The sequence below is a fragment of the Squalius cephalus genome, assembly GCF_949319135.1.
Source record: "Squalius cephalus genome assembly, chromosome: 7".
In the NCBI taxonomy this organism is placed as follows: Eukaryota; Metazoa; Chordata; class Actinopteri; order Cypriniformes; family Leuciscidae; genus Squalius; species Squalius cephalus.
Genome location: NC_137128.1, coordinates 20,878,998 through 20,893,714, shown reverse-complemented (window position 1 = coordinate 20,893,714; position 14,717 = coordinate 20,878,998). Strand labels below are relative to the sequence as shown.

General features: G+C 37.7%; 1 protein-coding gene across 3 annotated transcripts in view; it reads left to right on the top strand.

The window, feature by feature from the left end:
• Positions 1-14,717, top strand: part of kmt2cb (lysine (K)-specific methyltransferase 2Cb) — a 108,071-nt gene that overhangs the window by 29,018 nt on the left and 64,336 nt on the right. For all 3 annotated transcript variants that reach the window (XM_079875452.1, XM_079875454.1, XM_079875453.1), the window contains exons 5-7: positions 4,676-4,861; positions 11,321-11,418; positions 11,944-12,053. In XM_079875452.1, the coding sequence (XP_079731578.1) occupies positions 4,676-4,861; positions 11,321-11,418; positions 11,944-12,053 (394 nt within the window). The remainder of the gene's footprint in view (positions 1-4,675; positions 4,862-11,320; positions 11,419-11,943; positions 12,054-14,717) is intronic.

Here is a 14,717-nt window from a genome sequence, read left to right as displayed (position 1 = left end):
ATCACGTGACAGTTCTCCATTATGGACGCGCGCTCTGAAAGCGGCACTAAAAGACTTTCAAACTTTCACAGAGAACTCAAAACAGAAAGCACAAAGCCTTTCTTTAAAACGAATTTCGTTTTGTATTATTTGTATCTTAATTTTAATACATTTTTCATTCACCAATTTCCTGAATTTAATACATAAAAAGTAATAGGCTAGCAATCACAACATAAGGTGCTTGAACTGTAGATATCATCATGAACCGAACCGAACCGAACCGTAGCCTACTCGCCTCACAGGCCTAAAAAATGTGAAATATATTTACAGAAAGCTGGTTCTAAACAAAACCATCCAAAACAAAATAAAATAAAACTATGTAGCCTAATAAATGTGCATTTCTCCGGTGCGTTCACTAGCCTACTGCGAAGATCGCGAGTCAATAGTAGATCGTCAACTTCATCTTTGCAGCCGACACAGAAATTAATAAACAATTAAAATGTCTTATTGCAATATTTTACATATTCATAATCATTACTTTTGCTGGTTCTTTGAGGCAGCTTTTTAGGTTTATGGCGTTTTGGAAAAGAGCTCTTCACATACAAACACCGTTTCACCAAGGCACAGCGGCCCTTCAGCACATAAGAACAAAAAGAGAAAAGCACGGACTTACTAATTACGAAACTTTGATGTGGTTGAACAGGTGAAACAGTCACAAATTCCTCTGCAACTCAAACCTTCTCAATACGAGTTATGAAGGAAGAGAACAGCATTACAGTTTTCAGCGCGTCCTCCTCTGATTGCTGTGTTGTGACTGAAAAAGTGCGTGCGGGAGCACATGCGCAAAACGTAGGTTTGTAAAATGTCCTTTTGTAAAATGACATATGATAAAATAAAAATAATTGATATATAATTTTCCAAAACGGTTTTGCGCATGTGCTTTTGCGCGCACTATTTCGAATTTACGTATGAATGTGCGTTTTTGACGACACGGGACCATCGGAGGTTGCTTCCGGGAATAGTACTGCCCTACAGTATTAAAAATCACTACATATAATTGTTTAGAAGGTTATAGTGTGCGTTATTTGTTTTCTCTTTAACTTCTATCAGCTCTTTTCATGTTTGGGGGGTCGGATTGTACAAATTATGAAATATTCGATATCCCAATTTTGCATATCGTCCAGACAACAATTTGGATATTATCGTCTAAACGATATATCGCCCACCTCTACTTTTTACACAGAAATCACACACTCATCATCAAAAGAAATTTGATGTAGCGACATTGCAACACAAAAAATAATGTTTTGTCCATCGGTCTGTTGCAAATTAGTTTGTTTTTACATTGTGGCAGTTTTTTAATGTCATGATGATGTGATCATTTTCATTTGAAAGTTGTAAAATAGGAATTACTCATATTGCTGGCCGTGATTTCACTGTTGAATCTGTTGTGTCTAAATGTTATGTAGCTATATTTTGCGAAGCTGTCTCCTCACTTTTATTCCAGTGAGGATATAGTGGAGTTCTTGGATGGAAAATTTTCATAGACAAAAGACACAGCATGTGTGAATTCTAACACTCCCACATACTTCTTAGTATTAGAAACTTTGGTTTTGCAACTTGTTTTATTCTCCTTTGAGTGTGACAGTCAGAGACTCTCAGGTAGATATGAATCTATTGCAGTGTATTTCATTCATTTAAAATGTATGGTACAAATTTAAATATATCAAATATTTTATTGTTATTGTTGATAGTATTCCTTAAATGTTTTTGTTTTTTTAGAAAGCCACAAGTTATTAAAAATTATCTTTATACTTTTTTTTTTTTTAAATAAAAACTGGGCATTCTAGGTTGCACAATTTCACTTCTGTTATATTTAGTGATAGTTCATCCAAAAATGAAAATTGTCATAATTTACTCACCCTCATGTTGTTCTCAATCCAAACACATAAGACTATATCATTTTAAAAATCGTTATAAATGTAAAAGAATGACAGAGATAAACGATATCGTTGGAATCACTTTCACAGCAATTTTTTTCCCCAGTTAAACGATAAAAACATTGACAGCCAATCAGAATCCAAAAGTGTATTAAAGGAGACATATCATGCTTTTAAATCGTTCCTTTTTACATATAAATCATACATTTGTAGTCTATATAAAGCGGAACTGCAATGCTTGGGTCTGAATTCCTCATTATTATAGCTCCACAGGCCCCTTTTCTACCCCTTTTCTGATGTGCGTCTGAGAGCAACTCGTTTTGGTGCGGTCTCTTTAAATACAATTGAGACACTTCATACCCCGCCCCCTCTCCAGGATGCAGAGGTGACACTCGGTTCAACTCCACCCCGTTCGGCCATTTTTGTAGTTTGATAGCAGAGATAAGATTATCTAGCGGCACAGAAACTTTTTATTCACACGTTATTAACAAAATGTCAACAACGGAAGACTTGTCCAGCCAGCCTTACATGTTCGAGCCAGAGTCGGAGCCGGAGCGAGATGAAAATGAAGACGACGAACCTGCAGAACAACGTCTTCATATGGATGTATCGCAATGGTGTGTTAACGTTACTGTATTTACACATGAAACTTTGGTCTTCCGACCTTTTACCACCGTGTCGATTTATTTTGATTAATATGTGCGAGGGAGAGAGAGCAAGACAGCGTCTAGTTTGGAGACGGTGAAGTCTTGTTTACATTTTCGCCTGGCTCCGAAGAGAGAGAGAGTGCGTGCGCGCGACCGGGTCTCTCTCTCTCTGCTCGTTCTTTCAGTTAAACATGCGCCACAAGCGCGGCAGTTCATCTACATTAGACGGTGTAATGAAGCGTGTGGGTTACTACATCCAACAACCGAACATTTTAACTTACCCTCTCGTAACTTCTGCATCTTTTAGCTTGGACTACAAAATTGCAGCGAGAAATAAAAATGGCGGATTGCTGGAAGTGTTGGGCTGGAAGTCAATGTCCTTATTTGGCAGTTCCGCTGCAAATACTGTGACGTAATAGTTCAAAAAACGTCATAGATAACAGAAAAATCGGAACAGGTTGAAAAATATGACCAAAACAGAATATAAAGATATCAACGAAGCACCTGAAGAGAATAATTTCAAATTTTCTGTACTTCTAAACACTCCAAATATACAACTAAATGCATTTAAGGGCTAAAAAAGTGGATTTAGCATGATATGTCCCCTTTAAGAGCTTGAGCATTTAAAGCAAACAGAACGTTATCGTGCGTTGGTGTAGATGCTAATACCTATAGTTCTGTCATGAAACTCTAGGTGGGGTAGACTGATAGGTCCTTAACTCATTTGGTAGCGATCACATCATTATCTACATAGCGTAGCGAATTGGTTGCTGTTGCATCAACAGACAATGAGTTGCAGGTCAACATTCAAATACTGGTCATGTTTGCTGTAGCAGTCTGCAGTGCGCTTCCCCAGCTCCACCTGTATAGATCTGCTACAGGGGGTTATTTCATGCATGTTATATGTGCAGCAGCAGCAGCATGTCTTACTTGCTCACAGCAATGTCTGTGAATGTATTGGCAGTAGCAAGTCTCAGTTTATTGCTCTGCAGCAGTAGCAGCGTAGCAGATCTATTCCGCCAATACCAAATACGTTAACACTGCCATATATATTACCATGCCAATCTCTATTACCATACTAATCTCCCAAGAGTTGAATGACAGAAATGTAGTTATGAACAGGCCATTACATTCATCTTCAAACACATTGAAGCCTGACAACAGCCTTCTGCTGTTACTGTAAACCATGGTTTCACGGCACTTTTTGCTTTATTAAATATTGGGAACGATTTTCTAATTTGATCTATAACAATTAAGCGTGAATTTGGCATGCTGGGAGATCCAAACTGTCCTTTCAATAAGCGCCACTCTAAAAACATTTCTGGCCAGTCCTACCTTAGCAACTGTTCTTGACTGACGTTTTCTTGGACGAGCTTGTGTTCTTTTCTAATGCAAGTCTATGGTGCATCTTTGTGTTTGGATATTTTCAATAGCAATTTTATGGAAATCAACTAAAATATAATAAACTGTTGTTGACGCTCATAACAGTGGTACAAGATACCCGGAAAGGATATAACTGTAAATAAATCCTGAGAAGTGCATAGTGTGATTAAGCAATGTATCAATCCTCATTCCAAAGATACATTTACTCCAAGTTTCAGTTGACAGTGAGATGCATTTGACTTGATACTTGATAATGAGTTTTTAATCATGTTATTGTGAAGTTTAATAGTTTCTTTAAATAGAAATGGCAGATAGAATGGTTTGCAATGTCACACACAATGCCAACTAAAAATAATATCCAATCAATTTCACAAGTTTATGAGCACATTTTACTGAAAATCTCTCAAAAATCTCCTGTTCACTCCTATGTTCTGTAAAGCTAGTCTGAATTAGCACTGACCGAGGGGGTTGGAGTTTAGCGAAGGGTCAATTGTAATTATTTTCCTGCCGAAGTGTGAGCTGCTGTTATATATAGTTTGTATGTTAAACATTGAGTGAATATTTAGTTGTTTCAAACAAAATGTTGCAATTTTGCTACAGTGTTAAAGGAACGTTCTGCATTTAACCGAAACATTCCATTAAACCCATTACGTTGCACATGTTCAGAACTACAACATGTGCCATCTCGTTTCATCCGCTAACCGCATTCCTCTCATCTCCTCACAGCGAACAGCTCTGTGCCTTCTGTTACTGTGGTGGTCGAAGCCTGTTGGGCCAGGGGGATCTGAAGCCATTCAGGGTCACGCCCGGATACGACCCTCCACTCCGACAATCCTCGACAGAAGAGGGCCATGACCATGACGACAAGAGTGGGGCTGCCAGCCAATCAGGGAGACACAGGGGCCCAGAGAGGTAAGCTGATTGGCTGGGGCAAGTGGGGCTGTTGTATGATATCAGCTGTGATGTGTAGTGTAATGTTTAAATGAGCTCAGCTAAATGGGGCTTCTCTCACGACAACACAACTCTCACGTTTCTTCTTCTTGGTCGGCCCCTGTGAAGTAGATCAGATGGTATTGGCCGCTGTCAGAGAGAGGAAAGTGTTACACGAGCCAAAGGATGTGCGTGTGTGTGTTTGCACTCTCTGTGACGGTGTATGTAAGGGCTGTTCTGAACGGTAGGTCTGTTACAGGCAGCAGGGCGCTGATACCTGACGTCACTGGTTGAATCACCCTCATCTGGATGAAATTTCAGGCAGAGACTGAATACGGATCATTCCAGTTGAAAATTGCACTCATTGCTCTAGTATGTGTGTGTTTTTGCTTAATATCCTGGAGACAGACTCATGAGAAGCAAACAGTATTCGTCCTAAAGTGACCCTTTGTGTGTCGTCTTAGCAAATGGCAATGCTTATTTATCCCACATACTTTGATTTAAAGCACATTGTAGCTGTTCATTGAGTAGTAGTAGTAGTAGTAGTAGTAGTGTATACTGGCTTTCAGGTTATAAGTTTAATGTTTTTAAAGAAGTCTCTTATGCAAAGCTGCATTTATTTGATCAAAAATACAGTAAAAACAATAATATCGTGAACTATTATTACAATTTAAAAATGTAACCATTGTTTTCTATTTTAATACATTTTAAAATGTAATTTATTCCTGTGATGTCTAAGCTGAATTTTTAGCAGCCATTACTCCAGTCTTCAGTGTCACTTGATCCTTTAAAAATTAAGGCTGCCCCCTAATAGTCGACTAAACGTTAATCGACGCGGCCTATTCGGACAAATTTTAATTAGTTGGTAGGAAAAAATACTCCACAGGAAGTGGCAAAGTCACGCAGTCCGTGACGAACAGATCATTAACAGGGCTGGTCCATGTGGTAATTATGTCGGGCAGGAAATCCAAATCGTTCGCCTGTTATTCATCAACCTAAAAAATGGCTTATCTTTTGAAACATTAATCTAAATAAACCTAAATTGGTACAGCACTTACTGCATGACATTTAACTTAACGTGCATTTCTCTCTATAGGCACATGCACTAAACTGCAGAAGATGGCAAGTCAGCGTCATCAAATTCATCTTTGCAGCCGAAACACTAGTTTATTAATAAGATATTAAAATGTTCAGGTGGTCTCCTTTCTTTCTTTTTTTCTCGACAGCACTTAATTTATATTTTAAAGGCTCGATTCTATGGTTTAGTATTTCTCTGTAACATAGAACAGTGCTAGCAATGTTACACATAATATTTTTCTCAGCCCTGAAACTCAAACCATGTTCCGAATCCACCACCCAGTATATATGCGAGTAATTAAATTAATATCATAAATGTGCTTGCCCATTTATTTATTTTGCGATATTGACCAACTGACTGTATGTTATCAATTGCATATTTAATGGATAAATACAGTTAAACCAGTAATATTCTGAAATATTAAAATAACTGTTTTCTATTTTAATATATTTTAAAATGTAATTAGGGCCCGAGTGTGAGGACCCTCTTGGAATTGCTCCGTTTATTTATTCTTGTGATGGCAAAGCTGAATTTTCATCAGCAATTACTACAGTCTTTAGGGTCACTGTAGGTGTACTTAAAAGGAATATAAAAGATGATTGGCATAAATTACCATTTATGTCGTCCTCCACATTGTGCACATAATCGAGCCTGTATTTTGCGTGTATGTAAGCAAACGCCTGTCATGCTTGAGTTACATTTAATGTCATAGTGCTATACGACCCCAATAGTATGGCATTAGCCGGATAGATCTAAATCCTGCGTCCTGTGCTTCATTCAAAAAGGTATAAACACGCACATGGCTGTTGGCTATTTGCTTTTCATATGTGGCTCTCTGCGAGCGTTCTCCCCTAGCTGATCATTACCCTGCAGCTATTGGGAGTCACAGAGCGAGATGTGAGACGCCGGCCCCAGCATGCGCTCAGTCCAACAAAGGGCCCTCTCCCTGCTCTCTCGCACAGCTGCCTAATTTGTCTTGGCTCTTTGGAGCCAATCAGCCGTCTCCCAGGGGCACGTGTGACGTAATGTGCTGCCAGTCTGATGTTGGCGGTTAGCCAGCCCTGCTGAGCTTTGTCATCTGTGGCCCGCAGTATCGAGCAGCAGGTCTGAATGTGGAGTAGCTAGTCGTAATGGTGGAAAAACACAATTTAAAGAGAATTTTTTGGTTCATTTACAGCAGCATGTTTTTTTTTTTTTACATTTTTTATGAAGCCTATTTAAAAAAAAAAGTTTTTTGATTTCCATTATGACATTATTTTTATGTCAATTATTCTCTTTTTTTCTGTTTTCTCTTGTTGTTGTTTTTCCTTTTGGCAAACATTATAATCATTTATAGGTATGTGCCTGAAGCCAAACACTTTATCCCTAATCATTAACCTTATGATAAATAGTATATATATCTATATATATATATAGATATATATATATTATTTATTTTTACATTTTTTTCTCCATTCTAACATTTATTTTACAACAATTATTGTCCTTTAGACATTTGTAAGTTTGTTCCAACTACTTTTTTGTAATCATTGAAATAATCATAAGCGTATATTGTAATATTTACATTTATGCACAATCGGTTCCGTATTGAATATTGGCTGATGTTAGAGATATTTCAACGCTATCTCACGACCAATTCGTACGAATTCGTACGAGTGATAAAAAAGTGGCTAATTCGTACGAATTCGTACGACCTCACTCGTACGAATTTGTACGATTTGTCTAAACCCACGTGATGGGTAGGTTTAGGGGCGGGGTCAGGGGTAGGTCATTCGTATGAATTCATACGAATTGGGCAATTTGTAAAATATGTACGATTTAGCAAAAATCGTACGAATTCATACGAGTGAGGTCGTATGAATTCGTACGAATTAGCCACCTCGTAGAATTCGTACGAATTGCCGTGAGATCAGGCTGGATATTTTTATAGTATTGAAACAAATTGAATATTTTATTGTTCATGCTCATTTACCGTTCTCACATAAAGATTCATTTTGCTGTCATCTAAAACTCAAAGTTAACATAAAATTACACAAACAATTTATTTAATACCACTATTAAATATAATATTTAGCCATTTCAAAATGAATATCCACTTTTCATAGTGTGCGTTATAGTATTGTTCTGCCTAAGTTCGCTTGTAGAATTTAAAAGAATGTTAAACATGTTTTTATTTATTAGTGTTAGTGTGTTATTTTTAATTTATTAAGACAAAATATAATTGAATTGTAAAATTATTAATTGATCAACCACAACATCATTGGTATATCAGTTTTGGCGCATCCCTACTTCCGTTTTGTGTCACTGTGGTGCAAAGAATTTTTTTTTAGCATGCCACATGAAGCTCTTTCACCACTGCGTGGTAGCTATATGTTATCAAATGTGTTATTTATGGAAACCTGTTTGTTTGTGTTGGTTTCCATGCTCGTGATATTGATTTTGCCTAGTGTACATCATTTAATTGCTTTGTTAGGTTATGTAACATAGCACAAAACCCCATTTGTATTTACAGTATGAGCACTACTAGGTAAAATAATACGGCACTCAGAAATTATATTTCGTTTCATCCTCATCTATTGTCATGGGATTACACAGAATGTCAGTCAGCAGCACACTCTGCGTTTGAAATCACAGTTGACCCCTCGTATATGTCAGCCGTCCCAGCAGGTGGATAGGGGAGGGGTATAATGAGATGCGCCGAGCTGTGATGGATGCATTTTTGCCCCATGATGTGTTTACGATGAGTCATTTCTGTGTAAGTGGTTAATCAATCAGCACCATCCCACGCAACCCCCCCCCCCCCATTCCTAAATTAAAATGGCTGTGAGTCAAACCCCTCCAGTCCCTGAATGTCAAGAATAAATTAACACTCTCCTTGTGCCTGTGGTTCATGATAGAGGGCCAGCAGTAATAGAGATCATGTTCACATTCATCTCACTCTATATATGGTCTATAGAAATTAGGCCTGTGAAACTTTTTAATTGAATTTAGTACATGATGTGCTGATTAATTAATATCAAATAAAAAACGGCTTATAATATTTTATTTCTATAACACTGTACAGCGACCTAGGAATTTGCAGGTGTTAGTAAAAGCTAACGGAGAGATGCAAATGCCCATTTTCAATGTTTTTTGCTGCTCATTCCATCATTAGTGGCATAAATTTAAAGGCAGAGCAGGCAGAGACAGATTGTTTGGGGAATATTTGGAATTAGATGCAGTTAGGTGATCTAATTTGATTTTTGGCAGTGACATTGTTGCATATTTTGCAAATAAGCTGGTGCCCGACCAATAATGGTTCTGTAAATATTCCACGTTTAAAGGGAATATATTTTGGAAAATGCTGTTACTTGTTTTCTGTGGCAGTGTGGTTGCACTATTATTAATTGTTATTACAGAAATAGTCCATTTGTATTGCTCCTTGATATAATATTTGATCTTTTCATTAACTTAGAAAACCATCGTTGGTTTGACACATCTTCATTTGCTCTTCCTTCTCTTCTGATACCATGTCCCAACAAGGCATGACCAAACAAAGTGCACCCTGAGTTTTTGTCCAAACCAGCTACAACTGTGACAAGCATTTTAGCAATGGAACTTTCGGATGGTTTCCATTTTAGCCGCACCTTTCTGAGTAGCCCTTCTACAGTGAAATCTCATTGGTCCAAAATATTGGTCAACACACCTGCACTGCTTATTGGTGAAAGGTGAAATGTCTTAAAGATACACTAAGTAACTTTTGGCCCTCTAGCCGTTAAAAACCGTTTGCATTTTGCGGAAGAACATTGTTTTGGTTGTGCTTATTCAATCAATTTCACAACCCTTTTTCTTGGCGGTGTGAGTAAATTTTGTTAGAGGTCGCAGTGGTGTGATCACCACATTGCCCAACTGATAAGAGCTGCCATTTCTGTTGTATATGAAAAACATCAAGTGGCAAATGAAACGTTTGAGCTGCACAGCGCTGACGGGTTATTAGCTCGAATAATATTAGACAGTGAAGCACGAGTTCAGAACAGGTTTACTCGTCGACCGATCTTGATCACATGACACCGTTACTACACAGCGCTGAGAAATCCAATGAGAAAGCGTTTGAATTCGTCGCAGCACTAATAAAACCGCTGCGACATCTAGTGAGAAGCATTCAAATTCGGCTCAGATTTCTGTTATAAACCATATCATATCAAACTGCGCAGACGTGGAAACCTGGAGAAACATTGTGCCGTGAACAAACAAGTTATAGAAGGATTTTCAGTCCACAAATCACCAACATTCACCATGGATTCAATTTAGTTACGCTAACTGTAACCATGGTTTTGTGGCAGAAATAGTCAAATGTTTTGACCTTTTGACCTTTTGAGAGTGAAATTCAAGGACTTTTCAAGGACTTTCAAGTGCTTAACACTTTTTCTAGCTCTACAAAGCTCTAAATACTATCCAATTTAAATGTTATTTTTAATGTGATGTCCAAAAATAAGTTTTTAGGTGTTTACATGTTTCTATTTTTAATTAAAAAAACCCTCAAATTAAGCTCAGTGCTTTATTGTGAAATTTGCATTTCCAAGAAATAAACATGTAATATTATTTTATTAATATTATATTATAATATTATATTATTAGCCATTTTATGATTAAATTACCTTTATGATTAAAAATCCCCCGACTCATTAATTAAATTTACTTCATTTGTTACGTAAGCCCCTTTCACACAGTGCGATGATCTCGGCAAATTGGCAGAACGCCTTCTGTGTGAACGCAAACACGACCCGGGATTGATAACCGGCATCGATGCCGGGTTGGGGACCTAGTAACGTGTTCATTCCTGGAATGCGCGCCGTGTGAACAAAAGCCGTAATAATGCTGTGTCGTGGTGATGATGCCGAAGACGGGATCGTTCGCCAGCTAGTGAAACTGTACATAATGCGCAAGTTTATGATCGAATGGACAAGCGTGGTTTCTCGAGAGAGAGAAATCGCAGCTCATAAGCAAACTTAAGACGCTGCTGAGACATTACAAGTCACATCGATGTCACGTGTCTTTACGGGATTTTTACGGGTTGTGTGTGAACGCACTCTCAGAGATTTTCTGATTCCGGAAAATCACTGGCAGTGTGAATGAACCAATCAAATGAACCCTGGTCAAATCCCAGGTCACTTTATCCGTGTATTTTCCGGAATCTCTGTGTGAAAGGTGCTGTAGTGTACCTTTAATTTCATTCACCAAATAAAAGTGCAAAAATAATGACTGTTTTCAAACAAGATCACTTTCCCCCGTCTGCCATTGGTTGGACAAACAGATAATCATGGTTAGGACATGGTGTGAGACTAAAACCTGATCACCACTAATCACTCTGTGTCTGTCTTCAGTGTCGGGGCAGAGGAAGCAGGAGGCAGATTCTGGGATGAGCTCAGCCACGTCGGCCTGCCAGACGGCATTGACGTCCGAACACTCTTTGAGGAGTCAGGTAAGCACTTGTTAAAAACTTCACCAAGGCACATTCAGAGAAAAGCAAACTGTAGAAACAATGTTGCCTAGACTGTAATTTTGAGTGTTACTTTTAAGTAATAAAGATTTTATAGAAGAAAGTGTAGTTTCTATAAAGAAACCAGGTTTCACTCTCATATCAAGCGGTTGAAAACAGAGGATGATTTAAAGAAACTAAAAAAAGAAGCCTTTCAGAAAGCAGCCTAAAACTACAATGTAGTCAGATACATGAAACTTGTTTGAGGTGAGGACCAGAAATTTGCTAGTCCAATAAAATGAACTTGAACTGCTGTTCTGCCAGTAAATCTGCACTACGTTGGTCAGAAAGGGATCATTACAAATTTGGGTGACTTTATTCTGTGAAACACAAAATGAGAGTTTTGGCAGAGTGTCTCATTTTATGTTTAACACATGAAAGAATATAATAAAATTTGAAAAGACTAGTAAATTATGAAATTTCCCATGCCATCTTCTAATTCCTTGTCCAACTTTCTTGTGTTGGCAGGTCAGTGCTGGGCCCATCAAAGCTGCGCGTTGTGGTCAAATTTTGTGTGTCAAGCGGAGGATCAATCACTGCTAAACGTGGACAAAGCCATCCACTCAGGGAGCACAGAGGTATGCTGGGATAACTCGTTCATGTTCATCTTGGCTGAAGCATGCAAGAACTCGTGAATAAAATAATGACTGTAAACTTTATGCAAATATTACATCACCTCACTGGAGAACTTGAAAGGTTATGCAAATGAGGGTTAAAATGCTCAGCTCTCTCTTAATGGTGTTTTTTCCCCCTCCTTTTATTGATTGACCATAATGTGCCTGTATTTTAGTTTTATGACAGCTATCTTTCCTGAAACTGTTTTTAGAATTTGTCCTTAATGGCTTCCAGCAAAGCTGGACACCAGATTATGTAGTGTTTTTGATGCTGGCCCCTATTATCTGCTTTTTATTATTATATATTTTTTTATTTTTTTATTTTTCTGTGTAGCTTTAAAAAAAAAATATTTCAGTTTTAGTGATTTTAGTATTTCAACTTATTTTATTTATTTATTTATTTATTCGACTTACTTTATTTATATATTTTACTTAGATGTCAAGGTGACATTTCAGATTTTTATATTTGATTTTATTTCAGCTTTATCCCAATTACCAAAAAAAATGTTTAATGGTTTTAGTAAATATCATAAATATAAAAAAATATCCTGGCTCTTCCAAGCTTGATAATGGCAGTGAATTGCAACCAACAGATTGAAGCTCAAAGAAGTGAATCCATCCATCATAAACAAACTCAACACGGCTCCAGTGGGTTAATGAAGCAAAGCGATGAGTTTGTTTAAGAAAAATATTCATATTTAATCAAAACGAACGAACATACGGATTCGACTTAAGTCTAAGCGCAACTTATGCGAGTAATGCGACGCACTGCTGATATTTACGCTACGCCATGACGCACTACGCTACTTCCAACGTCATTAGTAGGTCGTTTGTCTGGAAGCTAGAATTTTACATGTTAACATGTTAAATATGAATATTTTTCTTACACAAACTCATCGCTTTGCTTCAGAAGGCCTTTATTAACCCCCAGAGCTGTGTGGAGTTTGTTTATGATGGATGGATGCACTTTTTTGAGCTTCAAACTGTTGGTTGCAATTCACTGCCATTATTAAACCTGGAAGAGCCAGGATATTTTTTAATATAACTGCGATAAACTCATATACACCTAGTGAGGTGGGTAAATCATGGGGTTATTTTCATTTTAAAGTGAACTACTCCTTTAATATCACTCTAATGACACCTGGTAGAGTTCTTCATATACCTGCTGACTCTTATGGCCATGCTGCTGCGTTTCTGTGAAACACTAGAGTTGGATGAGAGATCTAACTGGCTGCTAAAGGTCGCCGTTGATCAGCTGTGAAATAGAAAAGGTCACGGCACTCAAAGGGGCAGTGGCGTCATCAGCTTCATCACTTAACACCCCCCATGCAGCAACTCCCTCGAATCACATTCCTTAATAGCGCTCTGCCATTTAATCTTGTGAATTTACAGCAACTCTGCATTTAATGGTAAATGCCAGTTGAGAGCTCAATTAATACGTGTGTGATTTGTACGTTCGTATGGGTGGCTCGCCAGATTGACATGCTTTAGTGGAATCCCCCTTAGATGGATGTGCATTAATCGCGCACCGCTCCATTTGAAGGCATGTCTTATCAAAATCCATTTGCTGTGGGTGCGGAACAACTTGAGGTGTGAAACAAAATGCGCAGTTAACAAGACGCGGAGAGCAGCTGTAAACATGATGGCTAAGGACATGTCAGGTCTGGACTCATCTCGCAGTGTTGGTTGACTTTTAGCGTACATCTGGTTTCTGAGGAGCTCATTAAGCAGGACGATGGACAGAGACGCAGAACAGATCGATTCAAACAGAAAAAAGGGAACATTGGCCTAGTGCTGGTTTTCAGAGGGAAATATGTAAGTGTTTTCAGGAAGATGTTATAGGTTACAGTTATAGTTTATGCAAATTGGAACCTAACATTTGGGAAGAGTACATCTGGCCCATGAAACAGCCTGCAATGTCGGCAGGAGTTAATGAAATGCAACTGTAGAGCTGAGATGTGTGACCTCTAAGGAATTAAACTCTTTTCCTCTCCCTGAATATTTATTAGGAATCGTCTATCCGCTCTCATAGTACAGGTTTGAAAGGTTATGTAATTCGCAGCAAGGCCGCATTGACAGTTGTTTTTGTAAACAGCCATTATTATTTCACAATTATTGTGTTGTCTGAGGTCTTGCATGCTCCAGCTGCTGGATTTTGCCAGTGGTTGTTGAGTGCTGCAGGCATTTAATGAGGGTAGATGTGGGTATTGTTGTAAAAAAAAAAAAAAAAAAAAAAGTTACATTATATCAACAAGTTTCAGTTGCTAAGAAAATGCTTTAAATATAAGTAAATTAACGGAGATACTGTTCAAATTGAATGCCCTTAATGTTGTGGCAATTTTTCCCTGTGGTTCCGAAAATGGTATTGAATATTAATATTTATCAAGGTATAATATCAAAATTCCAGTATTTTTGATAACTGAGAGTTTGACAAGTATGCTGAAAAGTATGGAGAGAATATAAATATGATGAAAGACTTTTTTATGGTGATAAATATGATGAGAGGGAACTTTGAGCCAATAAAAATGTTGTCATCATTTACTAAACCTCATATTAAGAGCATACATTAAGTATGATAAAATAGAGAATGGACTAAAAAATAATGCCTGATTTATTTAAACATGCTGA